Raw genomic sequence first — 27,787 nt, forward strand, 5'->3', positions numbered from 1 at the left:
CTATCTATCAGTTGCCCCACTAGCACCATTCTCCCCTTCTTCCTCCCCATCAGAACCCCCATTTTGTCCAGGGACCCTCCATCACCCAAGCAGCCATGTGCTTCGAGGTGGCTGGCCCAGCCCCAGCTCTTGAGTCACCCTGAGTGGTGCAAGAATCATCCCATCCCCCTACCAATAGGCGATTCAGGACCGAGCATGCAGCCCAATTGTGCCCAAGGAGACACAAACTGAGGCCCAGAGAGGGAGGTCACTTTTCAGAAGAGCTTCCCGCCTCTGAGAGACGCAGCCCTTCTCCCCCACTCTGGGCATTACTGTGTCAGGAACTGATGCCCGGACCTACAGCAGCCAGCCTAGCTCCAGCCCCAGGATAGAGTTGACACCAAGGGGAACAGAGAGGCATGGAAGGAAACTGCATTTCCAAAGACATCAGTCCCGAGTCTCGACTCTCGACTTGCTGTAACATGAGGGGACACATCTCCTTTCTCCGCATAAGGCGGTTTGATACAGGAGTCCCACTGCCAGAAGCTGGATGTACCTTAATCAGCACCGAGGCCCCAGGACACCCTCCGTCCCAGGACATGGCTACCCCAGGCCTCCCCAGAGAGGAGACCCTTCTTCCCAGGAGGCTGCATGCCAGTCCTCAGAGACCCCGGTCCCTGCAGACCAGCAGTCACAGCTCACCATGCCACTTGTCACACCCTCCCATCGGGCCCCATGCGCCTTCCTCCCACATGTCTGCTGCTGGGAGGCGGGTTTCTTGGCTGATGTCCTCTTATTAGCAAACAATCCGGGATACTGGGAGGGTGGTGTGTGCCCGTTTGGAGTGTCTTGACATCTCCCACTCTGGGGCCTTCGAGATTCTTCCAGTGCTTCTAGTAATGACACCCCAGGGAAGGATGCTGGGGGCGGGTGGAAGGAACAGCCTCAAGGCCCCTGTCTCCTCTCCATCTGCATACTGCCTTCGGAGAGGTGACATGGTGGCAGTCCCCAGGGCACTCTGGGCTTCGTGGCTCAGCCTGGGCCGATCAGAGCTGAAGACCTCCTAAGCCCTGAGCACCACCCCTCCTGATTCCCATCTCCTCAGGGTGCTGCATACAGAAGGAGACCACCCCTCTCTCACAAGCTTCTGGCAGCCCCCCAGGGCCTCTAGTAGCTGCTCTGAGCCCTGGCCGCGTCTCCTGTGCTCCGCCAGCTTATCTGCCGCCAGATGCCAATCTCCTCCGCTCAGCCAATTTCATCCCAGGCAGGAGAGCCTGTAATCTCTGTCTCGTCAACTGTTCCATCTCGCTGCAGGTCTCCATCCCAAAGCGGTTCCATTTGCTTCCTCCCTCTGCTATTATTGACTAATTTAGCGCTGGCGAGCCTTTGGGATGGAGGCTGGGGGACAAGCAGCTCCAGCCAAAACCAAGCTCTGTCCGAGGCTCCACTCCGAGGCCACACCCCCCTCTGTCTCTGCTCCTTCTCTCTTCCATCCCATTCACCTCCCTTCCCTTCTCCACCCGCCTCGGCCTTCCCATGGCTTCCATGCTCCATTTGTGAGCGTGCCTCTGGTGTCTTGTCTTGGCTTTCCCTTGTCCTGGTGTCTTCTAAATATTAAATCCCCCAAATGGCTCAATCCTTGTTTAAAATCCTCTCCTCTGTCTTGGCACCAAAACGCTGCTTGGCAAGGAACTCTCGATTCTCTCGCTTTTTTATATTTTCATTTGGTTCTTCATTGTTATTTTCTTTTGAGCTGTTTGTAAATTGTTTAGGAGAATGAAAGACTCGGTATGAATGAAGACGAGTCAATTTGACTCAGGGAGTTGTGGCTGAGTTTCCTCCCCACCCCCCGAAAGGAAAAATGAGTATCTTCCAAGCACATACCTGTAACTCTCCCCTCCCCAGATAGTTTCCCCCCAGTTCCCTGGATGCCCACCCTCTTGGATTCCCATTTGTTTCTGAATGTCTACAGCGTAAATCCTACCCTTCAATATCAGACCAGGACAGGAAGCATTAAAATCTCATCGAGTAGTCCGTACAATCTGGGTTTTATTCAATGAAATAAACACTTAATGACAAACATCTGTTTGAGCCTAGATTCTAATTACTTAACCTAGCCATCTGTAATTTTAATGATTTTCTGCGATTTTTGTTCTTTGTGGCATGATTAATGCGGCCGTACGTGGAGTAGCGGGTATGTGTCTCCGGCCTCGTCTCCCCCGCCCACCTACAGCTCGCGTGGTGTGGCTTCTGGTCGGTCAGCTGGTGGTGCCACCCAAGGGCTGGGTGGCCACGCTCAGCTTTCTCTCTGGGGTTACGAACCCGGGTTCAGCAGCTCAGAAATGGGAAGAGTGCAGAGGGCACATAGGTCATAGGGATGGCGGTGGAAGAGAAAGGGGGGGAAAGGAGTCATGGGGGATGCCAAGGGGGGAAGGGAAGAGATGGGGGCAGAAGACACAAAGACAGATTGGAACTGAGATGGAGGGAGAGGGCAGAGGAGAAGGGGGGAAAGAAGAGGGCCCCGGAGGCAGCAGGGAGCAAGTCCCTATGGCACTGCTGGCCGCAGCCTTTTAAGAAAGCTCGAAGGGGAGACAGAACCAGCCTGTGCTTTCCTGGAATGTGATTATTCCTTGCCTTCCAGCTCCCCAGGAAATGAAAGGGCTGGGCTGTTTGTGCTGGGAATTTCAGCCCCCAAAGAGACAGGAAGAAACACTGCTTTTCAAAAGGCAGTTGCTAAGTGAGAAGCCTTGAGAAGGATTTGTTGCTGTTTGAAGCCACATACCCTTTCTCTCCACATTCTTCTAGGTGAAGGGGTTTCTGTAACACTTTCCCTTCCTCCTCGGCACGGGGGGGCACAGAGGCCGTTTACCTCAAGGCTCCGAGAGGCAGACTTTGGCACTAATCTCACTCTTCCGTGCCTCAGTTTCCACATCTGCCAAAGAGGGGTGCGGGACCACTCTCGCTGGCTATTAGGATGTCGTGAGAAGGAAGAAGAGGTGGGGGTAGGAAGCTCAGCGCCAGTCCTCAGCTCTGGGCATGGATGAAACAAATGGAATGAACGCCCTGGTCTCCTAAGCTAGGAAGAACACACATCCTGATTTTGCTGGGAAGAAAACCACAGGGTTTGGGCAAGAGAAAGTCAACTGAGATACAGCGACAATCTGGGACCCAGGATGGGCAGTCCCCTCCTGGTGACCAGGGCTAGGTCTCAGGCTTGCCCTTAAGCTCCTCACGCCTCCCCTCCAAAATAGGCTTGTACTCTTGTTCTACACCCCCAGCACAGAGGGAGCCTCTGGAGAAATCCCCCCCTCCTTGAATGCCCCTCATCATTCTTGAGGACCGTAAGATGCCAACACTGGATCAGGAAGGAGAAAAAATGAGGTCAGGAGGGCTGCTTCCATGTGACAGGAAGTGCGGCCCCAGCTCCGCACTGCACAGCATCTCACATGCTAAGTGAGCAGTGGTGCGGCCTTTGCTTCCTCCTCCTCCGGGAAGCCCTCCCTGATCATTCCAGGCAGAATTGAGGGGCTTCATTCAGCTTCCACAGGGGGCAGCATCCCTCTTAGGGGACCCTTTTCCTAAAGGTGGGGGCAACTCTTCCTTTCCACATCCTGAATCACAGAAGGTAGAAGATTTGGCTCACCATGATGGACTATAGGATGGGCCATGGTCCTTCCTTTACTCTGCCCTGGACTCACGCCTTTTGCTGGGTGACTTTTTTCTTTTTTTTCCCTAAAAGGGTGGCGTCCGTCTCCTCATTCCCTGACCTTGAATGTGCCCTTGTGCCTTTCCTTGGCCAGCACAATGATGGGCAGTCACGGTGAGCCCATTCTGGGACACTAATTAAGAGGTCTGGTGTGTTGCCACTTGATCTGTTACTGTCTGGTGCCACCATCACCACGACACTGTGCCAGTCTGGCCTGCCTACTGGGCCAGGGGAAGAATGAGGGATAACGCAGAGCGGCACTGCCCCAGCCCAGATTCACTGAATGGATTGTTTAGATGAGCTGATGTCCAGCCAGATTAGGAACCCGGAGCTAATCCCACCCCCATTCCCCCCAGATTAGCTGCTCTGATTCTCAGATGCCCGAGCCGCCCAAATGCTTATTAGTGAGGTTTAGGGGATGGTTGTTACACAGCACCGCTACCTGATATATTTACTATTGCCTATCCCAGGGGCTGGCAGATAGCCTGCGAAATAAGTTCATTTGATGAATAACTGTGACTTGAAGACAGCGTTTTGGCCTGTTTTATCTTCTAAGGTGCATCTCCTAAGGTGGTCAAACATCATCAGTCCAAAATTACAGATGAAGAAGAGTCTCAGGCCCAGAAGAGTCACACAACTGTGACCTAAGATCACAGAGCAAGAAAATGGCAAGGCTGGTATTTGAACCCAGGTCCTGTGCCTCCAAGGCCAGTACTTACTCTCTGGCACGTGGGAGCAGGGCCAGCCCAAGAGACCTAGGACACGCACTGGCTGGCTTTTGTGTTGGGTCCTTACAAGCCCTCCCCCCGAGGCCCCAGGCAGGACTCGAACCTGCCTGCCTGGGGTCAATATAAGCACTGATGGAAGGGGCGAGACCCTCACAGAGTAACTGAAAAAACGTCATGGGGAACTTTTATCTCACGAGGGCCAGACAGCCCGGGTTGGAGAGCAGGCAGCAGGTTTTGTTTCCTTTCCTGATATTACGCTATGAGTCTTTCTGGTCTGCCAGCACCTCATTAGAATACGGGGGCCATGGCGACAAGACCCATAGCAGGACCTGGAAGGCAGGCCTGCGTCCAGCTGGGGGGGACGAGCCCGGTTCTACCAGGATACTGGCTTGAAGACACCTCATGCTGACGCATCTCCTGGCAGGGAGGACTCCCTTCCTCTAGATGTTTCACCCCTGCCAAGTTCTTCCTACGAATTCTCACTTCTTTCAGGTCTACAATACCTTGTTGGGATGTGCTCCTTAACCCTCTCCTGAAACTCAGTTCTCAAGTGCCCTTCTCCCACCTGGCTTCTTGATTGAAGCTCCCTGAGCTTTGCATGAGCTCCGATCCCTTAGTTATTCCTTCCTTCCTAAGATTCCCACCAGGCTACACAACCAAAGAGGTACGATGTTTGCTGGAAGGTCACTTTGTCCATGCCCCTGCCTTCGGCAAGCCTACTGCTGCATGACTGCTTTGGCCAATCACTTAGGTGTCTGTTTGTACAGATGCTCAGAAAAAAACGTCCTTGCGTCTGGACATGTATCAAAGACAGGTATGCTCCTATTTTTTAAGTGTTGATTTAGAGAATAGGTGCACAAGTGGGGGAGGGGCAGAGAGTGACAGAGAGGGAGAGAGAGGATCACAAGCAGGCCCCATGCTGTCAGCACGGAGCCCAACATGGAGCTCGAACCCACAAACCGTGAAATCATGACCTAAGCCGAAATCAAGAGTTGGGCACTTAACCAACTGAACCACCCAGGTGCCCTGTATGGCTCCTATTTTAAAAGCCACAGAATGTCCCACTCCAGTGGGGTTCCCAAATTCCCTGCATCAGTCAGGCCTACTTCTTTTCCAGTTCTTTCTTTCACTAGCTCACCGTTCCACCTGCCTCACTTATTCATTCATATGATCAAAAAGATCCACTAACTACGTTCACTTCTCCAATTTGCAGGGGCAACGGAATGATGGTCCTAGAAAGAGGTAAAATGGCATAGGAGTCAAAACTCTGAACTGGGTTCTGATGCTAGTTCCTTTGTTTCCTAGCTGTGTGACCCTGGGCCATTTACTTAACTTTTCTGGGCCTCAGTTTCACCAGCTTCAAAGTAGTGATACTGACAGCAGCTGCTTCAGAAAGTTCTGTGAGCATCACCTGAGCTGCCTTACTGGGTTTTGGGGGGACTTCCATGCAACATGGCCAGGACAGGACCTAGAAAGCCAGGCAGTCCCAGTGTCCTGAGAACTTGCCTTATACCACATGGACACGAGCACACGTACTTGACCTGCCTCAGAGAGTAAGGATATCAAACTGAGCAGAGTAAGCCGGGGAGGACTTTGCTTCCATTACACACACCACAGGGGAAGGAAGTACAGAGCGGAGAGGTGTGGGGGAGGGCGTAAAGGAAGCCTCTCTGGATGAGGACCTACTCAGGGCAGTGGTCCAGGGTGATGGAGAGAGCACCGGACCAGGAGTCAGAAGTCTCAGAATCTAATTCTGCCCTGCCAAAGCCTTGGTGTTTGACTTTGAACAAGACCTCCATGTCCCCACCCTTACCCCCATTCCTAGTTTGGGCTTCAGTTTCCTATATTGAAAAATGAGGAAGCAGATGAGCTCAAAGTGGCTTCCAATCAAAAGATTGTTTTTTCTAAATGCTTATTTATTTATTTTGAGAGAGAGAGAGAGAGAGCGCGCGCGAGTACACACATGTGATCAGGGCAGGGATGGGGGCGGGGGGAGAGCGTGCGATCAGAGGAGAGGCAGAGAGAGAGGGAGACAGAGAATCCCAAGCAGGCTCCACACTATCGGCAAAGAGCCTGACGCTGGGCTTGATCTCACAAACCATGAGATCATGATGTGAGTCAAAATGAAAAGGCAGCTGCTTAACCAACTGAGCCACCTAAGTGCCTGCAATTGTCGGATTCTTGGATCCTTGACTCAGACAGTCCAAGCAATAGCACGACCAGGAGCCTGGCCACAGAAGACACACAGACATCACTAAATGACAGCTCTGTGGCCCGGCAAGGCGGTCAGCCTGCTCCCCTCCACAAAGCTTTCCGTTTACAGTTCATTTCCCCTCAAACCTCTCTTGTAACCACTTCCCAGCACCCACTCTCTTTGAGGTGGGGGCGGGCAGGGCAGGACTCCAGGAGAGAGTGTGTGTGTGTGCAGGTGAAGGGGCACTGGGGCAGGGGGAGGGGGAGGGGGGCTCCGGCAGGTACTTACCGCAGGGCCAGTGAAGGGCACGTGGTCGCAGTTCTCCTGCCAGGACTGGTTGAGGCTCTGGGCAAACTCTTGGAAGAAAGCATGCGACTGGTTGAAAATGGAAAATCCCAGGATGTTGACACGATCATCCACAAGGCTGTCCATTCTCTGGAGTGAGAATTCCTGCAAGAGCCGGCGGTCAGAGAGCAGGGTTAGGTTAGCAAGGGAAGAGGCGTGGGGATGCACTTGGCTGGGGCGTGCCTGGGGATGTCCTTCTAGTCCAACGAACACTTGCTGATGGACACCCTGCTGGGTACTCAGGGTCCAGAGAGGATCAGGAGGTGCTCGGAGAGCTCACGGTGTTGAGGGAGGGGAGGAGAAAAGAGAGAAATAAGCAGGAAAAAACACCCTAATGTGCCTGGTGGAAGCAGGACCATGTCCAAAGACGGTGTGACCCTTAAGCTGAGTCTTGAAGGAGGCAGAGGCGTTTGCTGGGTGGAAAATGTCGATGGGCAAGGGCGGTTCCCCACAGAAGTGGCTGTGATACAAAGGCATGGAGGTGAAGCCAGCTGCCTGCGGTGTACTTAACAGGGTGTTGCTCTTCAAAGTGTGGTCTGCAGGATACCAGCTATCAGAACTCTCCTGGGTATCTTTGTTTGTTTATTTTTGGAAGAGAGAGAGAGAACATGAGCAGGGGAGGGGCAGAGAGAGAGGGAGACAGAGAATCCCAAGCAGGCTCAGTGCTGTCAGCGCAGAGCTTGATGTGGGGCTCAAACTCACGAACTAGGAGATCATGACCTGAGCCGAAATCAAGAGCTGGATGCTTAACCAGCTGAGCTATCCAGGTACCCCAGTCTCCAGGGTAACTTTATTCATTTATTTATTAATTTAAAAAATTTTTAATGTTTATTTATTTCTGAAGGAGAGACACAGAGCATGAATGGGGGAGGGGCAGAGAAAGAGGGAGACACAGAATCTGAAGCAGGCTCCAGGCTCTGAGCTGTCAGCACAGAGCCTGCCATGGGGCCCGAACCCACGAACCATGAGATCGTGCCTTGAGCTGAAGTCAGATGCTTAACTGACTGAGCCACCCAGAAGCCCCTCCCGGGTAACTTAAAAAAAAAAAAAAGTGACGGTCCCTGGGCTCCACCCAACAGCATCTGAATCACCTGAGCTGCAGCCCAGGAGTCTGAGTTTCCAGCAGGTGCCAAGGTTGTGTGCACACCAATGCTTGGGAGTCACTGGGTGAGCACGTGGAATGAAGGGGTGTGGGGGTTGGGTGAGAAATGAGGCTGGAGAGGTCAGCAGGGGCCAGAGCACAGGGGCCTTTATCCTGTAGGTGATGGACCCCAGGGGACTGGCAACAGAGAAGTACAAAACCGAGCTTGTTTTGGAAGAATCTCGATCTGAAGGTCTGCATGGAGGGTTTTGTTATTATGTTTTTTCCCACTCATTTAGCAGATATTTAAGTGCTTATCATGAGCCAGACACAGGCACAAAGGATGTTCTGGGCACAGAAGATACAAACAAGAGAGATACATGTCTTCCTCTCATGGAGCCTGCGGGCTATGGGAGAGGCAGACTAAGCACATAAATAATTTCGGCCATCTTTGGGAGGCTATAGTTGGGGGGGTGGGGGGGGGGCATTGCTACTTTAGAAGAGGCAGTCAGAGAAACTCCAGGCAGGGCAATGACATTTAGAAGCTCAAGGGAATTCTCCCAGGACCCACGGCCCTCTTCCCATTCCCTGGCTAGAGCAAGCCGATCCCTCAGCGAGCTAGAATGTGCAGTCCTGAGTCCCATCAAGGCTGGTCCAGGTCAGAGGGAGAATCGTCACCTTCCTCAGGCAGGGCTGAGCTCAGAGCCCAGGACCTCTAAGGCTCTAGGCAAGTTGATCTGGCAAGAGGGCAAGGACTGGTTTTGCTCACCAATCCCGCTCCTGGAAGAAGGCCTTCGAATGCAAGTCAGGTCATCTTCACACTCATCATACATACCCCTTCATGAAGTCACATTCATTATACGTTCGTTCTGAGTCCCTCCCACACGGTTTCACAGCCCATGGGCGCACGGTAGTTACAGACCCCAGGACTAGCCCATCGGCCACTCTGCCTGACGTGACAGGCAGCAGGTGCCTGGTGCTTACTTTCCCGCTGAGCAGAAACACTGCTTTCCTTCAGTCTCCTTTCCCTTCCTGCCTTCCTCACTCACATCTACAGCCCCTGCCCAGGCCTCGGGGGCCACAGGCCTGAGCTCCCGTGCCCAGAGTCCAACTTGATTAATGGCAGCTTACAGACTGAAGCTACAAGGATTCCTTTGGAGCCTCTAACCCCTGATGGCTGGGAGTCGGATGAGGATTAAGTATATGTGAGATCCTGTCACATTCCCATTAGGAGAACGCAGATGTGCCAGAGAGCATATTGATTCAGAAACTGATGTGATCTGTGGGCCCTCGAACAGGACAGCTACCCCTGCACTGTGGGCTACCAGCATCACAAGGCGCAGGTGGCTAATAAGAGGTGCATCTAGCAGGGGAGGGGTGTGGTGGGACAAAGAGCCAGGCTACTGTCAGGCAACTGAGGAGCTTCGCCAGCTGGAAGGTGTCCCCTATCCCTCAGTTTCCTTGTCAATGTGGCCACAGATCATCTCCCCACCCTCTTCCTCCTCTCCCCACACCCCCAGGCCGACGGAAAGAGGCCCATTTCAAGGGAGCCTCAGGTATCTGACAACAGACTCAGTGGCAGTAAGAGCACAGAGTGAATAAGGGCTTTGATGTGTTCAAATCCAAGTTCCCCACCATCTTGCGATGTATGGGCTTGAAACTCTCTGGGCTTCAGATCCTCACTTTGTGAAAAATGGGAGCAATAATGATAGTAATCTTACAGGTTCTTTCGAGGAACATGTAAAACGCACGCAAAAGGCTTTGCATCGTACGTGGCACACGATAGTACTCAACCTACGGCAGTGACCAAAGCACGACCCCAAGACCTCTGGCAGCTTCTGACGCTCTACTTTAGCCTTGCTTGCTTTGGAAACCTGAGTTAGGAAGGCGCTTCCTTCAATGCTGTGTTCTGGGCAGAGGAAACATGAACTAGTTAATTACAGACACGTAGAGACAAGCCCTACCAGAAGTCGGCCAGGGCATCTTCTCGCTTTTAATTCCTACCTTCTCATCCCTCAATTATATCCTTTTTCAAAGGCCCCCTTAAGATAAAAAGATCCAGGAGCTTCCTTGATAATTCAATCTATTTATAAAGACTCGGGGTATTTGTGGAAGGACAAGAGAGGGGGTGTGTTCTCTTATCAGAATTTCCCTCTCAGTTAGGAAGTACCTCTTTCTGTCTAAACTTGGCCTCTCCTGCTGCCGTTGAAGGCTGGTTTCTGCATAAATACGGGAAACTGCTGACTACTGCCGGGTTCTATACAACGAATGTCTTCTAAGCCAGGGGTTCCCATAGTGTGTTCCTCAGGACCCTAGCTTTTCCAGGAAATGTCACAAAAACGAGGTTCCACGCTACGGTAAGAACACACCACATAATACATAGGCCTTTTCACAATTCATAACACACACTAGCATATTAAACGTTTAAAGAAGTCTTCCAGCAAAGCAGCTTGTTTACATTTTGTTCAACTCAGAACCTTCCAGATGTACTGACCATGGAACACTCTTCCCCTCCAAAACCTGAGTATCTCCCAATAGTGCTCTACAAAACGTCCTTGGGGAAATGCCACTCTAAACAATTCAAGGAAACATGGATTATAAACCCCAAATCAAGTGGTAGAAACATTTTGCTGAGAGGGATATTTCCTAAAGTTAACACATTTCAGGATTGGAGGGGATTAAAAGCCATCTGGTTCCCGGCGCCCACTACAAGCTCTAAGAATGCGCACCTGGCTCACTCAGGGTCCCTGTGTTCCCCTAACCACACAGCCTGGCAGGCTGCAACCTTATTTGAAATGAGAGAAAGGTCTGGAAGCTGTGGGGTGGAACAGATCCTTACAGGAGCCTTCATTCTCTTCTTATAAGTGGTTTAGGAAGGGAAATCCTAAGGGTCCCCAATCCCAATGGGAGTGGATTCCATTGCTGTGACACCATGGGAAAGCATGGTGAAGGGCAGAGCCGATGGTGAGGACGAATGGCAGAGAAAACCAAGACCAAATCTTCCATTACTCCAAGTCTGTATGAATTGGCGACAGCCTCTGTACGGCACCGAGAACAGGGCCTGATACTCAAGAGCTATTTGGTAGATGTTGGCTTGGGGACTATTGATTGAAGATGTTTCTCACTGACTGAGGACCCTGGGGTTCTCAGTGTGCCTAGCTCTTACGACTAATCCACAGTCTTACTTTTTTTTTTTTTTTAATGTTTCTTTCTTTTTGAGACAGAGACAGAGCATGAGCAGGGGAAGGGCAGAGAAAGAGGGAGACACAGAATCCGAAAAAGGCTCCAGGCTCTGAGCTGTCAGCACAGAGCCCGATGAAGGGCTTGAAACCACGAACTGTGAGATCATGACCTGAGCTTAACTGACTGAGCCACTCAGGCGCCCCTCACAGTCTTACTCTTAAAGCAGGCATAAGAACATGAGTCAAATTTGCACCACCCCCCAACTGTCCTCTGGATGTTGCATTATTGTATTTCAAAACACAAATTTCCTGACAGTTTGTTTTCATATCACTTGGCTTTCACATCAGAACATTTTTAAATGTGTACGCATGCACGCATGTGTGAGTGTGTGCGTGAATTCTTGAGTATGCAATGATTTGCAGGGAACTTAATAATTACAGATAAAGGTCATGTCATGAATGAATTTAGGGGTTTCGCTTGGATGAGGGGTATTTTGAACAGGCCTGGAAGGAAAGCCTCATGGAGAAGGGCTTGAGAACACCCTTGATGGAGAGGTCATCATGAAGAGTACAACTCAGTTGAGTGCCCCTCACTTTCTCCAGCAGGTGGGACATTTCCAGGGTTCCGGGCCACCAACAGGCATGTACTCAGGTGCCTCAGCAGAGGCATCATGGCTCTCCAGCCACCAAGCTTGGAGCAAGGGCAAGCTGTGAGTCCAGGAACAGGGTCGGTCGACTAGAGCGAAAGGTGCAAGAAGTCTGAATGATCCAGATTCAGTTCTCGCACTTGACTCTAAGGAGAAAAGCACGAAACCAAACACAGGCCCCTGGATGCCATCCATTCCCTCACCCTACATCACCTGGACCTGGGCCTACATCAAATGGGGAAGTGGTGGAGATGGCATGCTACGATGTTCTACTTGCCCATGGCCCTTTCTCCCTTGCATTTCTAACTCAGTAGCGCATTACTCTTCCCCCAGATAAATAAGCTAGACATTTCAAATTTTCCTTCATCTTTTACCTCCATATCCAGTCAATTGCCGACTTTGTCAAATCTGTCTCTTGAATGGCCCTTGAATGTCTCTTAAGTCTGCCCCTCCCTTTCCTTTTTTAATTTTTCTTTAAGTTCATTTTTTTATTTTGAGGGGGAGAGTGAGAGTAGGGGAGGGGCAGAGATGGAGGGAGACAGAGAATCCCAAGCTGGCTCTGCACTGTCAATTTAGAGCGTGGCACGGGGCTCGAACTCATGAATCATGAGATCATGACCTGAGCCAAAAACAAGAGTTGGATGCTTAGCCAACTGAGTCACCCAGGTGCCCCAAAGATTGTATCTTTAAAAAAAATTTTTTTTAATATTTATTTTTGAGAGACAGCAGGAGACACAGTACAAGTAGGGGAGGGGCAGAGAGAGAGGGAGGCAGAATCTGAAGCAGATTCCAGGCTCTGAGCTGTCAGCACAGAGCTCAACATGGGGCTCAAACTCATGAACTATGAGATCATGACCCAAGCTGAAGTCAGATGCTTAACCGGCTGAGCCACCCAGGTGCTCCCCTCAAAGATTGTGCCTTTAAATAATCTCTACACCCAATGTGGGGCTCAAACTCACAACCCTGAGATCAAGAGTTGCACACTCCACCGACTGAGCCAGCCTGCATCTCCCTTTCAAACCCCACCAGGTCAAGCCTTCATGGTTTCTCCTTTCCAACAGCCTGCTAACTAAGGCCACACACCTGATCTCAGCAAACATGGCCACTCCATTGCACAACCCTCAGGGCACTGTGAGTGGCAGCCCCTGGAGTTGTGCCCTGTGGCAGTCCCATCAGAAAACACCAGGACATAGCAGAAAGAGCACAGGTTTTGTAATAAGACAATCCTGGGTTCTAATCCTGATCAGCCACAAACCAGTTGAGTGATCTCAGGCAGGTCAGTAACGCTTCTGAATTTCAGTCTGGTCACCTATAAAACACAGAGAAGAATGCCTCCCTTGCAGGGATAATCCATGGCAAGTGGCTGGGGTAGAGTAAGCATTTGTAATGTGTGAGTCTTCTTCCCTCCAAATGCCATCCATCCTCCCCGCTGCTCCCTTCTCTTTCCTTTTCCTGCTCCCCAGGCTACAGCTGGATCCTGACCAAGGGAAATATCTGGCCTGGGGGCTTCTCCTCTCCCCTCCTTTCCCCCTCACTCTTTGAGAAGCTTTTGTCAGTTACTTGTCAGATGAGAAAAGTTTTCCTAAATAAGTCTCCATAAGGTGTTAATTGCTTGGTGTGGCTATTTGTGTCAAGACAGAAGACTTGAAGTTCCAGATCTTCCAACCACAAATAACTATAACAAAGCCATACTCACAATAACTGCTACACTGTATTGACCATCAACTGCATGCCTGACAGAATGAAGCACTTCACACACAAGATCGCAATCCATCCTTATAGCAGCCCTATGACTATGGTCATCCTGTAGCTTAAGGAACCAAGGCCCAGAGTGGCTCTTCTGAGGCCCCACAGCTGTCAACAAAGGGGTTTGGATTAAAAGCCAGTGCTCTGTGTTCTCACATCACCACTCATCACTGTGCGGCCTCAGTGTCGAGAGCCAGCAACGGTCAGGGTTCCATGAGTTCACTGGGATAGGCCGTAGAATTGCCGGCAGAATGGAGTTAAAATTGACTTCAGAACACACAACTCAATGTTAAGATCGATGAGATTTGTGGCTACAAAATGAGCATGGATAGTCTGAGTAAAGGGATTACCAAACATCAACTAAATCTTGGATTTTAATGACAAAGGGAAAGGGTCTGGGGCTTGGGGTGGTTCCCAGACTGAGCAACAAAATGATGATCTTGAGACCCGGGGAAAGCTAAGGTTAGCTCCACACCACATCCATTCAGCATGAAGAGCCCAGAGAAGAAGAGAGAGCAGACACCGGGGTGCAGTGGGTGGGGAGGAACCGGAAATAAAGGTGGTATGACTGCAGATGTGTTTGGCTAAGGGGCATCGAGAAGCAGGCAGTGAATGCAGCTTGGTGAACTTGGCCATCATGTGTGAGTTGCTCAGGAGCTTAGCCATCCCTCAGACTCTCCTGCGGTCACCATCGTCTGAGCCACAGATGCTTCCCTTCTGGCCTGTGGGCTGTCTTGCTCATCACTGCGTCCCTAGTGTCTAGAGAAAGCCAGTGAAACCAAAACCTGCCTCACTGGTTTAATCAAATGATTAGGAGAAAAAGCGTTCTGGACAGAACAGGCATAAATGTGCAGTTATAACGTTTTAAGGCACATACTATCTATTGGTACTTTGTCCTCGCTTTTCCTCACTGAAATCCCCTATTCTAAAACCAATCTTTGCTTTTTACATTTTTTAATCTCTTTATTTTTATCTCTTTTAATTAGACAAGTTTTCTCAGTTACAAAGCAGGGGAAAACAAACCATTTCACAGCATTGCTGTGAGGCTTAAAAGAGATCATATACAGGAAAAGCACGATATAAACTCAAAGGAAGATACGAACTCCTTGAGTTATTAGCATTAGTAATAGTAACAATAAAATCGCTCAAGGAATGCATTTTGCATGCACTTTCAGGCATCATTAACAGGCAGCAAGGAGACAGCATGGGGCAGAGGCTTCCCTTTTTGCTCCTGCAAGAAGCCCTCAGTGCCCAGTGGCCCAAGAACCTGAATAGCTCCCTTCCTACCATGCCCACAGGCAAACCCTAAAAGGTGCCATCCTAAAACGGCCTCTGGAATCTCCCTGAATTCTGCTACCTAGACCTGGTCGGGGTCTGTCTTTCTTTGCAGACCTTTCATGCCAGAACTGGTTTCTATTCTTAACCCGGGTGTCTTCAAACACAGCCTTGCTTTTTGGCTGCTTTCACCCAAGACTCTGTCCTTGATCCCTTCACCTCCATGCGCAGCCCTGGCCTCTCACCGCCTGAGAGGGGAGGCCAGCAGCCTGTACCACCTAAAGCCTGAGTCATTTATTAAACATCAAGTTATTACTGAGTTAATAACATTAACTGCTTCTGTTGACACGCTCTGCATAGCTTACAAGGCACTTCCATAGATCATTTCTGGTCTCCGCAAGGACATTCAGATTCCCATTTGGGGGAAGAAGAAACCAAAGTGCCTAGGAGTTAAGTGTCTTGCCCAAAAGACAGACACAGGAATGAGACCCAGATACTGGCATAGAAGATCAGTGCTTAGTATCCCATTTCTCCCTACTGTGTGCTCAGAACCAGGTCACCACGAGGCACAGGATAAACTAAATGTGTGTGCCCTTCCCTGAGACTGTTTATGACTGACAACCCTTTTTTAAAAAATTATTTCATGTTTTATTTTTATTTTTGAGAGAGAGAGAGATCTCAAGAGACAGATCCCAAGTAGAGGAGGGGCAGAGAGAGAGGGAGACACAGAATCTGAAGCAGACTCCAGGCTCTGAGCTGTCAGCACAGAGCCCTAGGTGGGGCTTGAACTCCCAAGCTGCGAGATCATGACCATAGCCAAAGTCGATGCTCAACTGACCGAGCCACCCAGGTGCCCCCATGACTGACAGCTTTTAATGTTCTCACCCCAGGAGTACTGAGAACACCCAAAGATTCCAATTTCTTAGGCTATCATTACAAGGCTGGATTAACACAAGATATCCTTAAGGCTTTATCACTCCCATACTTGAACTCCTGATCCTTCCTGTCCCCTCACTTCCATCTGATCCCCTCCCTCAGTTGCCTATTTGTGAATGTCAGCATTAGCCACCTGTCATTCAGTTTAGGATTTGTAACTCCTTCTCTGTTTCTTCCATTCTCTCACGCTCCCCATCTCATTCAGTAGTGCATACACTCACTCATGGCCATTGGAGACCATTTTACATCCTCAACATCTCTTGACTCTTTCCCTTGCCCCCCATGCCCATCACCTCTGCCTCGATTCAGATCTTCACCAGCTCGTTCTTGGACTTCCAACCAATCCATTACATTTCTCCAAGCTCTTTCTCGGGGCTATTGCTGGAGGGATCTTTCTAAACTATACATTTGATCATGAGTCCCTCTACACCTCCCAATGCTCTTTACTGTAACAGGGCAAAAACAAACTCCTTAGTTTTACACGCATGTCTTTTCATGCTGTGATTCCCGTCCACCTCTGTTCATTTTTCACCTTGACCTCCTGCATCACCCAAGCCAGGCAGCTATTGCCTCAGCTGGGCCACCACTATAGGTACCAATCGTCAGAACATTATATCACATGAATTTGTTCAAAGCTCCCTTCCAAGGACTGGGTGCTCTGGAGACGAACGCAATCGCATCAACAGCACTTAGAAAGGTGCACAATGCAGAGAAAGAGGTCAACACTATTGGCTGAATAAACTTAAGAAGAGAGCACCTGTCAGGTTGTCTCTCATCTTACCCCATGGCCAACCTGGGCCTTTCAACCTCCTAAGGCTCTTCTTTGTGGCTACATCCATTCGTTTTTTCCAGGGACCCAAGGCATGGCAGAGGCTAGGTCCCAGACCCCTGTTTCACAAGTGCTCTCTCAGCCTGTCTCAGGAAAGCCCTGGTGGTTCTAGTCACCAGGAGTCCAGAGTGCTGGGTACCCTTCCATCCTCTCCCTTGCCACCCCCGGTTCTGATCTGTCTATTAAGCTGCATCAAGGCCTCTGCTCTCTGCAGGCTAGGCAATTGCTTTTTGTGGAACAGGGCTTTGAAGAAAGTAGCAGCTGGGCGGCTAATTCATACCTGTCACTGAATTCCATTTAATGGGAGATTTGGTCCTAAACCTCTTGGCCCCCCAGGTCTCCTGGATTCTTCTCCTTGCATGCCTCCTATTCATTTATCCCCGCGACTCAAACACGCATATCCATTCCTCTCAGGGACCCAGTCCCTTCTCTGCTTTTCTTTCCAGGCATGAATCCACAAACAGGACTTCAAATGCAGACCGTATTCCATCTTGTTCATTGATCTGTTCCCTGTACCCTTACCCCATGCCTGTGCTTCACAAATGCTCAGGACACATTCATTGAATGAATTAATGTTCACCTGTAAACACCCATCGAGGTGGGATCACCTTTCCAAAGCCTTTGGTCATTGGCTCCCAGGAAGAGGAAGGCAGGGGCTGGGGGAAGGACCTTCCTACTTCCACCCCAGCATCTGTGACGATCTTCATTTTGTACTTAGAAGTCCGTTCTGTACCTCTGGGACTCAATAAGTGGTTATCAACTGTGAAGCTGAAACCCCCGTGGGTCAAACTGACGTGAGAAATAGTGGACACCGTGCTCTCCCCTTAGGCTGGGGATTGCCGCTGCTTCTCTACAGGCCTGCTTCCCTTATCAGATATCGATTCCTTACTTCTGAGGTCCCCTGCACTCAGGCTCCATTGATCAGGCCTCCTGTCTCCACATCAGGTGCTAAACCTCCCCCTTCCCAGGTCCTAACTCATTAGTCTCAGGCACATAGAGACTCAAGGCATCCCCATCCCCATTTCACGAGGGACATAAGGAGGTTGTGATGAAGGGGAGTGATGCTGGCCATCAGTAGCCTTGGCCTCCTACTGACTCTGCCCTTTGACATCTCTGCAGCGGGACCAAACGATGGGCTCCCACAGGGGCTGGGACTCTTGCTGTCTCCGACATGCTCAAGATCAGTCAGAACATAGGAGACTAAGGCAGGACCAGAACCCAGGCCACTGGGCTCTCTGTTTCCCACAGGGGAGGGAAGGGTGCATACCAGGAGATTTTCGGATCTCGGCCATTTCCACCTCATCTGTTGCACAAAAGATATGAGCATCTCCTGTAGGTGATGCCATTAAGGATCTCCTATAGCACATCTCCTACAGCACATATCATTAGGCACTAGATATATGACAAAGCCTGTTGTGGTCTTTATGGCGCCTATATACATACTTAGTGGCAAACAGGAGGCGAGTCCCAGACAGCTGGTCAGTACAAGGGCTAGGGATGCAGATTGGTCCCTTTGATCAGAATTTCTGTTGATTTTCCTAAGCTGAGAGCTGGTTGCAAGACAATGCCTGAAAGAGCCAGCCAGATGGAGAGGTGGGAGGAGGAGCCTCCCAGACAGAGAAATGACGGCATGCACAGAGCCCCAGGAGCGAGGGCGTGTGATAAATTCGGGGACCTGCACGTCTCTCAGTCTGGCTGGGGTGAGCTATGGGTGGTGGGGAACAGGGCAGGGTAAAGCCCAGAGGGAAGCTCGTAAGAGGCTGCTTTGGACTTCATCCTGTGGGTAATGGGGAGCTACTGAAGGGTCCTAAGCAAGAGAGAGAGCATCAGGAATGGTTTCAGGAAGCTACTAACTCTTGGGCAAGATAAATCCAGCTTTGAAACCCACGTGGGTTATTGCTGGAGGCTTCACCCGGTTGGGCAGATGTCACGTTTACCTCCGGGCTGTGAATGTGAGATGTCACAGCCACAAAGACGGGGCTGGGGAAAGCCTCGGATGGTGATTAATTGAGCTGTTGATGCCTTTGACATTGAGTGGAGCCTGATGCTGGCAACAGAGAAGCTGGATTGCTTGATAATAACAGTACTTGATACTCCTAATGGTGCTTGTAATACAATAGCACTTATAATGTAATAATAATAATAATACGATTTGCCATAATGTCTTTTATTCTCAGGCTCCCTATGCTTTCCAAACATTCATTAAATCCCAAACATTCTTCTCAGCAGGGCCCAAATTCCTCAGGACCAGGTGCCTCTGTGGTAGCAAATGCAGTGCCGAATGGCCTCAGTTTCCTCTGGACTCTGGCTCTCAGTCTTCTCTCCAGGGCTGGTTTACGGATCCCCAGCAGGAGCTGGGGGTGCTCCCTGCCCAGAGCCCTGCAGCGGGCCAGCAAAGGGAACCTGGCTGTATCATCTCTCAGGAGATATGCCAGTTCCTATCCCAAGACTTTCCAGTCCCTTCTTCCTGGTTCCATGGCTGGATCTATCCTCTCAGCAGGTAATGGCGGGGGGGAGATGGTAAAAGAAATAAAGTGACTTACGAGGTTGGCAATGTGGTAGGGAGGACTCAAAGGTGGCCCTCCCAAAATCCCGCCATCCCACAGCGCTCTCTCTCTCTTTCTCTCCCCCTCCAGGACTGGGGCTATGATGGGTTCTACTTCCATGATTATGTTGTATTATAAGGCACAGATTATCCAGGTGGTCCTGACCAAAGCACATGAGTGCTTTTAAAAACAGTTTTCTCGGGGCGCCTGGGTGGCTTAGTCGGTTAAGCATCCGACTTTCGCTTAGGTCATGATCTCGCGGTTTGTGGGTTCGAGCCCCGCGTCGGGCTCTGTGCTGACTGCCAGCTCAGAGCCTGGAGCCTGTTTCAGAGTCTGTATCTCCCTCTCTCTCTGACCCTCCCCTGCTCACGCTGTCTCTCTCTCTCCTAGAAATAAATAAAACATTAAAAAAAAAATTTAAAAACAGTTTTCTCTGGCTTGTTAGAGAGGAGGAAGCCACAGAGATTCCGAGTGTGAGAAGGGCTGACGTAGAAGGAAGTTCTGTTAGTGAGATGGGATCAGGATGTCACAGAGGACCAGAGAGTGGCCTCCGAATGCGGAGAGTGGTCTCCAGCCAAGAGCTCGAAAGAAGAGATTCCAATCCTATAATCGAAAGGACATGAATCCTGCCAGCAGAAATGGCTCTGGAAGAGGCCCCTGAACTGTGGATGAGAAAACAGCCAGCCACCACCTCGATTTCAGCCCAAGCAGAGAGCCCAGCCATGCCACGCTGGACATCTGACCTACAGACTGTGAGCTAATCACTGGTGTTATTTTAAGCTGCTTTGTAGTTATCTGTTGCACAGCAATAGAAAATTAATACAGCACGGATAAAGCAATGAAGACCAGTGTGATAAGGATGGGGTATGAACGTGGAGGTCAAGGGCAAATTCTCAGCTCCACAAACTCAGCACATGTTGACGGAATGACCCTAGACAAGGCTCTCAAACTTCTCTGGTTCTCGCTTTCCTGCTTCGTAGAACTGGAACACCTATCTGGTAGTGATATTCTGAGGATTCAAGATCCTGAACGTAATCTTAGAATGGTATCTGGCACATGGGTGGTACTCAGAATCAGAAACTGACTGCTATTACATTGCCTGCTGTGGAAGTGGGCAGATTTTTTTAATGTTTATTTACTTATTTTGGGAGAGACAGAGAATGTGTGTGTGCACGTGCGAGCAGGTGAGGGGCAGAAAGAGAGCGAAAGAGAATCCCAAGCAGGCTCCCCACTGTCAGCACATGGATCGACTCAGGGCTCAATCTCATAACTGTGACATCATGACCTGAGCCAGTATCAAGAGTTGGGTGCTTAACCCACTGAGCCACCCAGGCACCCCGTAAATGGTATAATTTTATGATCAGACTTGTGATTAGAGACCAGGGGTTACTGGGTCACTGGACAGAAGGGGAGACCAATTCATCTTAGAACTTCTGAATCTTTAACAAATTTGTGACAGGGGGCAAGGCAGGCCTTCCCTTCTCCCAAATCTCAATTAGACAGGAGGCCAGGGCAGTCACAGGGGGACATTTCCATTACGTTTCCAGAGATTCTAAACCAGAGAAGTCTCCAGGGTCTACTTCTTATTTCAATTTGATTTAGTTCACATGCACAGTCTGGTGCACCCAGTCAGCGACACACAGAGGTGTAGATGAGAGCGTGTGGGTATATGTGTCGGGGCAGATACAGGGAACAAGTCTCAATTTCTATTAAATGGATGATACACAGATATCTCAACCTTAGTTCTGGGAGCCCCGGGGGACCCACATTCACTGTCATGCTGTTTGTCAAACATCAGCAAAGGGGTTGTCTGATAATTGGCTCCTCCGATGCGAAGCAGTTTTTTTTGCCTCTGCCAGGGTCTCAAAACCCCCTATCGAATGCTTCTTCAGTTTCCATTGATTTTCCTGGCAATACTCATTCTGTTCGCGCAGCCCCTGCCCCACGTGGTAAGGATTCAAGTGCATCTGGAAGCCCACTGCGGAGCCCAGGTGCCGGGCTCCTCCCCGCCAACCCCAAGCTCTGGGATAAAGGCCTAATTGGGTCATTTCCATTTTCAATGATCCCACATCCCTGCCACTGGTGCCTGGTTCTTCCAGGATAATTGACAACAATGCCTCATTCCGCCCCCCCCGCCCAGATACACTGATTAACCAGCCCCAGCTGAGACCCACTCTTGCTTTGGGTAGACAGCAGATGAAGGAACAAAAATGGAATATCTCAAATATGGTAGTTCTTGGAGAAGCCTCCTATGCAGCTTGGGATGACCCTTTCGGTCACCTGGGCTTGCCAAGGGGAAGGTCCTTGCCCAACGTGGCTCAGTGAGTAGCTACACATATGCCAGCCCAGAAAGGCAGTGGCTTGATTCAAATGTCTCCTGGTCCAGAGCCGCCTACCAGGTACTGTCAAGAGTGGAGAGATAGGAAGTGTCAGAAGCTCTGAGGTAGGAGGGGCCATCTAAGAGCAGCAATGACACAGGTAGACTGGGTATTAGAAACAAGTCCTGCCTGCCCAGGTCGGCCCAGAGCCCCAGCTGAAGTTAATCCACACCACCTGGTACCTTGAGTTGGGTCTGGACCCGTACCTTCTGTCATCTGCCCCCTTGACAGCCACCACAGCTGCCTGTGGCTCTCCTTCTATGGGAAGGAATGGCCCCTTCCCAGGGGCTCAGGCTCTGAAGGCCACGCCAGTAGGGAATAGCAGAGAAGGAGCCACTCTGCCAGTCCAGCCTGAGCCTGCTTCATGATAAGGAATGCGGCAGACTCTGGATTTTGTCAGAATCGTCCACCCTTTGGATACTTACTAGCAGCTGGCTTCACGTGCGCATTAGGGCCACCCCACCACAGGACCAGCCAAATCTCCCTATTTTCCCCAGGCAGCTCTGACTTCACTTCTCTCCTGTGGTCAGTGGTGCCCATCACCTTGCATGGGGACAACTGTTGACAGCTATCCACGTGAGCCTCAGGCATGTGTGACAAGCTATCCCCACATTCGAGGTATTAACTCGGGTCCACTTGGGACTCAACCTTCCCTTTTCACCCACCTTACACAGGACAGGAAAGCTGGCCACCTGCGTGACGTAGGTGTGATGAAGGCTCTGAAAGGTTCTCCCCACCCCCAAATACCTTCCTCACCAACTTCACAATTTTCCATATTACCCTTGGTTAAGGCCTCGGTTAAAAAGCAAATGTTGTCTCAGGCATTAAACTGTGTGTATCCTTCATTTAGAATGTCCTGCCCATCCCCCTTCTCCACCTGGCTAATCCCCAGAGATTCTTTAAAGGCCTCTGGGGTGTAGCCCCCTCCAGGTAGCTTCCTCTGAAGCGGTAGGGGTAGGCCAAGGGGGCCTTCTTTGATGGTCAATAACATCTGGTGAATATCTTCATCACTTTATTTAACCTGTTAATTGACAATAATTTACTTGGGTTTATCTCCCCGTCTAGGGTGACCTCCTTGATGCTGGAACTTTATTTATCGCTCCATCTCTGATGCAGTGAGTCCTCCACCAGTGCTGACCCAGTGAAGGCGTGGGCCTGCAGGTCAGGGGACCTCCAGTCCCCACTCCTGGCTCACTAGGAGAGCTCAGGTGAATCATAACTCCCTCCTCAGTTATTTCCACAACTGTAAAATGACAAGATTTAGCTAGATGCTCTCAAAGGTCCCCAAATTCAATGCTATCCTCCTCCATTAACATATTGGCACAAACTGGATTTTGAGACTGGGGAGACTGGCCATCCATTGGGGAAGCAGGCTGGGCACAGGGGACACGATGGCTACTTCTGGACAAAGGAAAGTGAAAGACTCGCATAGATCACAATCAGGGGTGCTCTGTCCCACTGCCGGGACCTGTGGAGGGCACTGGAGGGGTATGCAAGGCAGATGGGGACACTGAAAAGCCACATAGAGGAAAATCACCTGCTTCACGTGGACAACATGGTGGCCAGAAGTCATTCAGCCACTGATCATATAGTCATCCAATCCATGGAGTCAACAGCATTTCAGAATTGAGAGATCTCTGAAGACTCTCTAGTTCATTGCCAGGGGAGAAAGGACTTGCTCAAGGTTATGTGCATGGTCAGTTGGTGGGACAGCTAAGACAAGACCCCGGGTCTTCCAACGCAAACACCAACACTAAATAGTCCATTGACTCTGCAGGGCCAATGGGATGTCATCTGACCCAAACCTGGCTTTGCTGGCTCTGGCTCCATCTCTCTCCATCCTACTTCTTTGCTCCAGCCACCTTGCTACAGGGCTCTTGCTCAGACCAATGCCTTACCTCTGCCTGCCCATCCCTCACCCATTCTCATTTCTGACCATCCTTTAAAACACGATTAAAGGCTCTGTGCTGACGGCCAGCTCAGAGCCTGGAGCCCATTTCAGATTCTGTGTCTCCCTCTCTCTCTGACACTTCCCTGTTCACGCTGTCTCTCTCTCTCTCTCTCAGAAATAAATAAAAAAAACATTTAAAAAAATTAAAACACGATTAAAGGAAGCCATATCTGTAAACCTTTCTTCATGGTCCCAAAGAGGCACCAAACGCTCCCTCCTCTGGCCTTCCATGCCTCGCATTTACAAACAGAGCTCTTCAAGCCCCCCTACGTGGCTTCTTGGATTCCCCAGCATACAGTAGGCACTTAATAAATCTCTGCCGAATCCGTATAGTCAATTTTAGCATTTTCCAAAGGTAAGTCACTATATCACAGCTGACTAACCATTTTATAATCCTATAACTCGGGCCAAGGGGTTTCCAGCAGTCAGCCACAGTTTCCCCAAGTGCAAACACAACGAATAATTCTTCAATCAATACCTCCTAAATCTCCTTCCAATTCTCCCTGCCATTCCTCTTTCTGAATACACCCCTTCCATACCAATGACCTAGCTCAGAGTGCAGGCACAGGAGGGCTAGCAGCCAAAGAGCACGATTTTGGAATAAGAGCTTGTCCTTAAGATGCTGGAGTACCCATGTGTGTGCCAGGGAGACATTCGTTACTGCCAGACCTGCTGCCTCATAGGGTTGGTCTTTGATGGGGGTGGCACCATGAAGTTCGGACAGACACATGGGGAGCTTCCACTCCATTACTCTCCTCCTAGTTACACTAAAAACATATTTATTCACCAAAGTGTACTGTATTCTGCCCAATAGTCCTCCTAAAAGACTCAATAAAGGTGAAATATGTAGATAGACTTAATAATTTTACAATGAACTACACTTTAGAATCAATTGCTCTGGCACTAGAAAGTTGTCTGACTGATGGATTGGTGGCGGCTGGCTAGCCCTGTGTGTGCGCCTGTGTGTGCAGGCGTGTGTATGTGTATGGTGTGTGCTCTTGGTAAAGGACTGTAAGATATAGAAGACGCATGAGCACCATGGGACCTGTCATTCTAACGAGGTAAGAAGCCAACTGTGACATGCTTCTGACACTGGCTTGGGAGTTTTGGAAAACTAGAGGCAATAAATCAGGAAACTGAGGTCTAAGGATGGAAATACCCGACAAAGAAGTGGGAAACAGGGAAGGGAAGGGAATAATGTTTACTAGAAGCCTACTGAGTATTTCCATGTCATTCGCAAATGTTTTGTGAACAGAAAGAACACAGGGGGTTGTGAGGGTGTCAGGGGAGACCCCCTGAGGAAGTGACACTTAAATGAGCTCAGGAAAAAGATGAGGAGGGTTGGCTCACCAAAGTAAGGATCAGAAGGGATGGACGGTGAGCACCTCACTCCCTTCGGAATCAATGGTTTACTTCCCTGTCTGCCCTGACTCCCCTTTCTGTAATAATTTCAGCAATTCCAATTACTTATGGCTAATCTCTCTGATAGACCTTTAGAAAACTAAACATAGGCTTGGTCTACTTGACAATAAAATGAACTCAGAGGAGAAAAATTGGCTGCATATATTCATTCTGCCCAAACAAGACAGAGACAGGGGTACAGAAGGGTTATTCTTTGCAGGACCCACTGGGACCTGGCTACTCTTTGGGAAGCCAAGGGGCTGTTGGGTGAACAGAAACTGCTCTTGTGGGCCATGTGGGCCCTCCAATCTCATGGTCATTCTCCCTCATCTCCGGGAAACATTCTCAATCCGAGGGTGCCATGATGTGAAATGCCCCCAGTAGGGTGTAGGATAAAACAAGTCCAGGGCTGGAAAGACCCCAAGAGATCACCTAATACAACTTCCTTATTAAAAAAAAGTTTTTTAATGTTTAATTTTTTTTGAAAGGGAGAAAGAGAGAGGCAGACAGAGCATGTGTGGGGGAAGGGCAGAGAGAGGGGAAGACACAGAACCTGAAGCAGGCTCCAGGCTCCAAGCTGTCAGCACAGAGCCTGATGCGGGGCTCGAACCCGCGAACTGCGAGATCATGACCTGAGCTGAAGTTGGACATTGAACCTACTGAGCCACCCAGGTGCCCACAACCTTATCATTTTATAGATGAGGAAATGAAGCCCAATGAGGGGACAGATGCGATAGAGCGGAGTGTTTAGGAGCTAGAACTGCCTGGGGTCACGATCTGGCTCTACTACCTTGAGTTTTAGGAGCCTCGGCTAGCTCGTCTCTAAACTGGGAATAAAATGGTGCCTTCCGCTTGAACGGTCTTGAGGTTTACATGAGAGAATAACCAAGAAGCACTAATGACAGAGCCTTGACTGTAGAAGGTATTCACAAAATCAACCATCACCATTACTAAGTCACTCAGCTAGTTCACATCAGGGCTGTAACTAGAAGCCACGGCTGTTTCTCTGGCCTGTCCTCTCTCTGATGAGAGCTCCTGCTGATGTGACCCCTCCCCATGCTTCCCAACACAGCCGGCACCCAGCCCCTTCTCTCTAGATTCCCCAAGGGAAGAACTCTGAGGTGGCCGTGGCCTCTCTGTACACCCTGCAAATGGCAGCCTGCCCTCCAGCACAGCGGTGGGACCAGAAGCACAGAGCTCTGGGCCCTGCCCAGGGCACCACAGTGAATTGGTGATCGTAGCACTCAGCTAGCCATGCCGCCATCAATATCCGCCAGCCCAGTGCCCAACTATTTCCTGCCTTTCATTGACATTTCATCACTTATGACCCTTAACCTTAACTCTCTATGCTTCTCCCCGCTGAGGCGGCAGCTCTTTTCTTTGGCACAAGGCCCATCTGTAGTCTCTGACCATAGATTAGGCTGATTTTATCTTTTCTATTAGGCAGTGATTGCAAATCTCCCTGGGTTCATTAGTAGCTGGATAATCCCTCCAGATTTATTAGCTCTAACTGTGCTTCCTCCTTCACCTCCTCTCATCGGACAGCATCTCTGCTGTCTCAGCGGCGAACTGGGCTTTGCCTGAAGGCCCTTAATTCCTCACGTCCTCTATCCAAATTTCCATCAGCCTTGTGAACGGTGGTTCCTATGCCAAAGGCCGAGGCCAGGTGGAGGACAGAGGCTCCTTCCAGACTCTGGAGTGGAACGAGTCTGGCGAATCTGTAACTGCTCTGAGCGTGCCCCACCTGGAGACGCCACACAGGACCACCATCCTGGACACACTCTAGGTGCAGACCCTTTAAGTTCTAAGGGAGCTGATACCCTTATAACCAGGTGCTAGTCAGACTTCCACGTAGAGGATCAATTGTCCTGTAAACAGACTTGCCAGGGCTTCCCATGCTAACTGCTTTTCCAGAACGCACGAAAGAGATGTGTGACAATGATTAATAATTCAGTAAGGTGGCAGTGTCGCTAACTGATCACCAAACCCATTTCCTCTTCTGCTTAGGTACACAGTACCCTGTTCACAGGGTTCTAGCCAATGGAATCATGAGGAGAATTATTATGTGTCACTCCCAGGCCCAGGGCCATACATCCTCCTGTATCTGATCCGCCATGTTTCTTTTTTTCCCCATTCCGGGCCTCTGGGAGGACATTTTTACAAGCCAAAGGAAGTCTAGGCCCTCAAACAACATATGGAAGGGTGCCCACTGATCAGGAACATCCTTTGGGGACTTGAGTTGAGTGAGAAACAGATTTTCATTGTGTAAATAAAGCCAGGAGATTTGGGGGTTTATCTGTTACAGCAGGTGGCACCATCTAGCAGTTACAAAATGTTATAAATGGCTAATTTTTAATTTTACCCCAGAAATTCTTGAGATGGATATTATTATTCTCATTTTACACATAAGGAAACTGAGGTCCCCAAGAGCTTAAGGGGGCACACAGCCAGGAAGCTCCTGATCTGGGGTTTTTCACCAGTTCAGACTGGATTTTTACACACTGGCTACTTTCTCTCCTCATAACACTTCTTAATCAGTAGGAATCTCAACTTCGGCCATGTGGTCTTGCTTCTTTTGATTGGCAAACTCCAAAGAGAAATAAACACATCTGACCACTTCACACCCATGAGGATGGTGAGTATTTAAAAAAATAATAATAATAAGTGTTGGTAAGGATATGGAGAAACAGGAACCCTCACACACTGCCCGAGTGAAAAATGGCGCAGCCACTCTGGAAAATAGTTCGGCAGCTCCTCAGAAATGAAGCAGAGAATTTCCATATGATCCAGCAATTCCATTCCTAGGCTTATTCCCAATACGGCTGAATGCGGGGACTCAAAGAGATATTTATACACTCATGTT

General features: G+C 49.9%; 1 protein-coding gene across 2 annotated transcripts in view; it reads right to left on the reverse strand.

Annotated features, from left to right (window-relative positions):
- GRIK4 (glutamate ionotropic receptor kainate type subunit 4) overlaps nt 1–27,787 on the reverse strand; it is a 432,944-nt gene that overhangs the window by 111,007 nt on the left and 294,150 nt on the right. For both annotated transcript variants that reach the window (XM_039229403.1, XM_039229402.1), the window contains one exon: nt 6,896–7,057. In XM_039229403.1, the coding sequence (XP_039085334.1) occupies nt 6,896–7,057 (162 nt within the window). The remainder of the gene's footprint in view (nt 1–6,895; nt 7,058–27,787) is intronic.

The sequence above is a fragment of the Hyaena hyaena genome, unplaced genomic scaffold, assembly GCF_003009895.1.
Source record: "Hyaena hyaena isolate Hyena2069 unplaced genomic scaffold, ASM300989v1 scaffold_37, whole genome shotgun sequence".
NCBI classification, from domain to species: domain Eukaryota; kingdom Metazoa; phylum Chordata; class Mammalia; order Carnivora; family Hyaenidae; genus Hyaena; species Hyaena hyaena.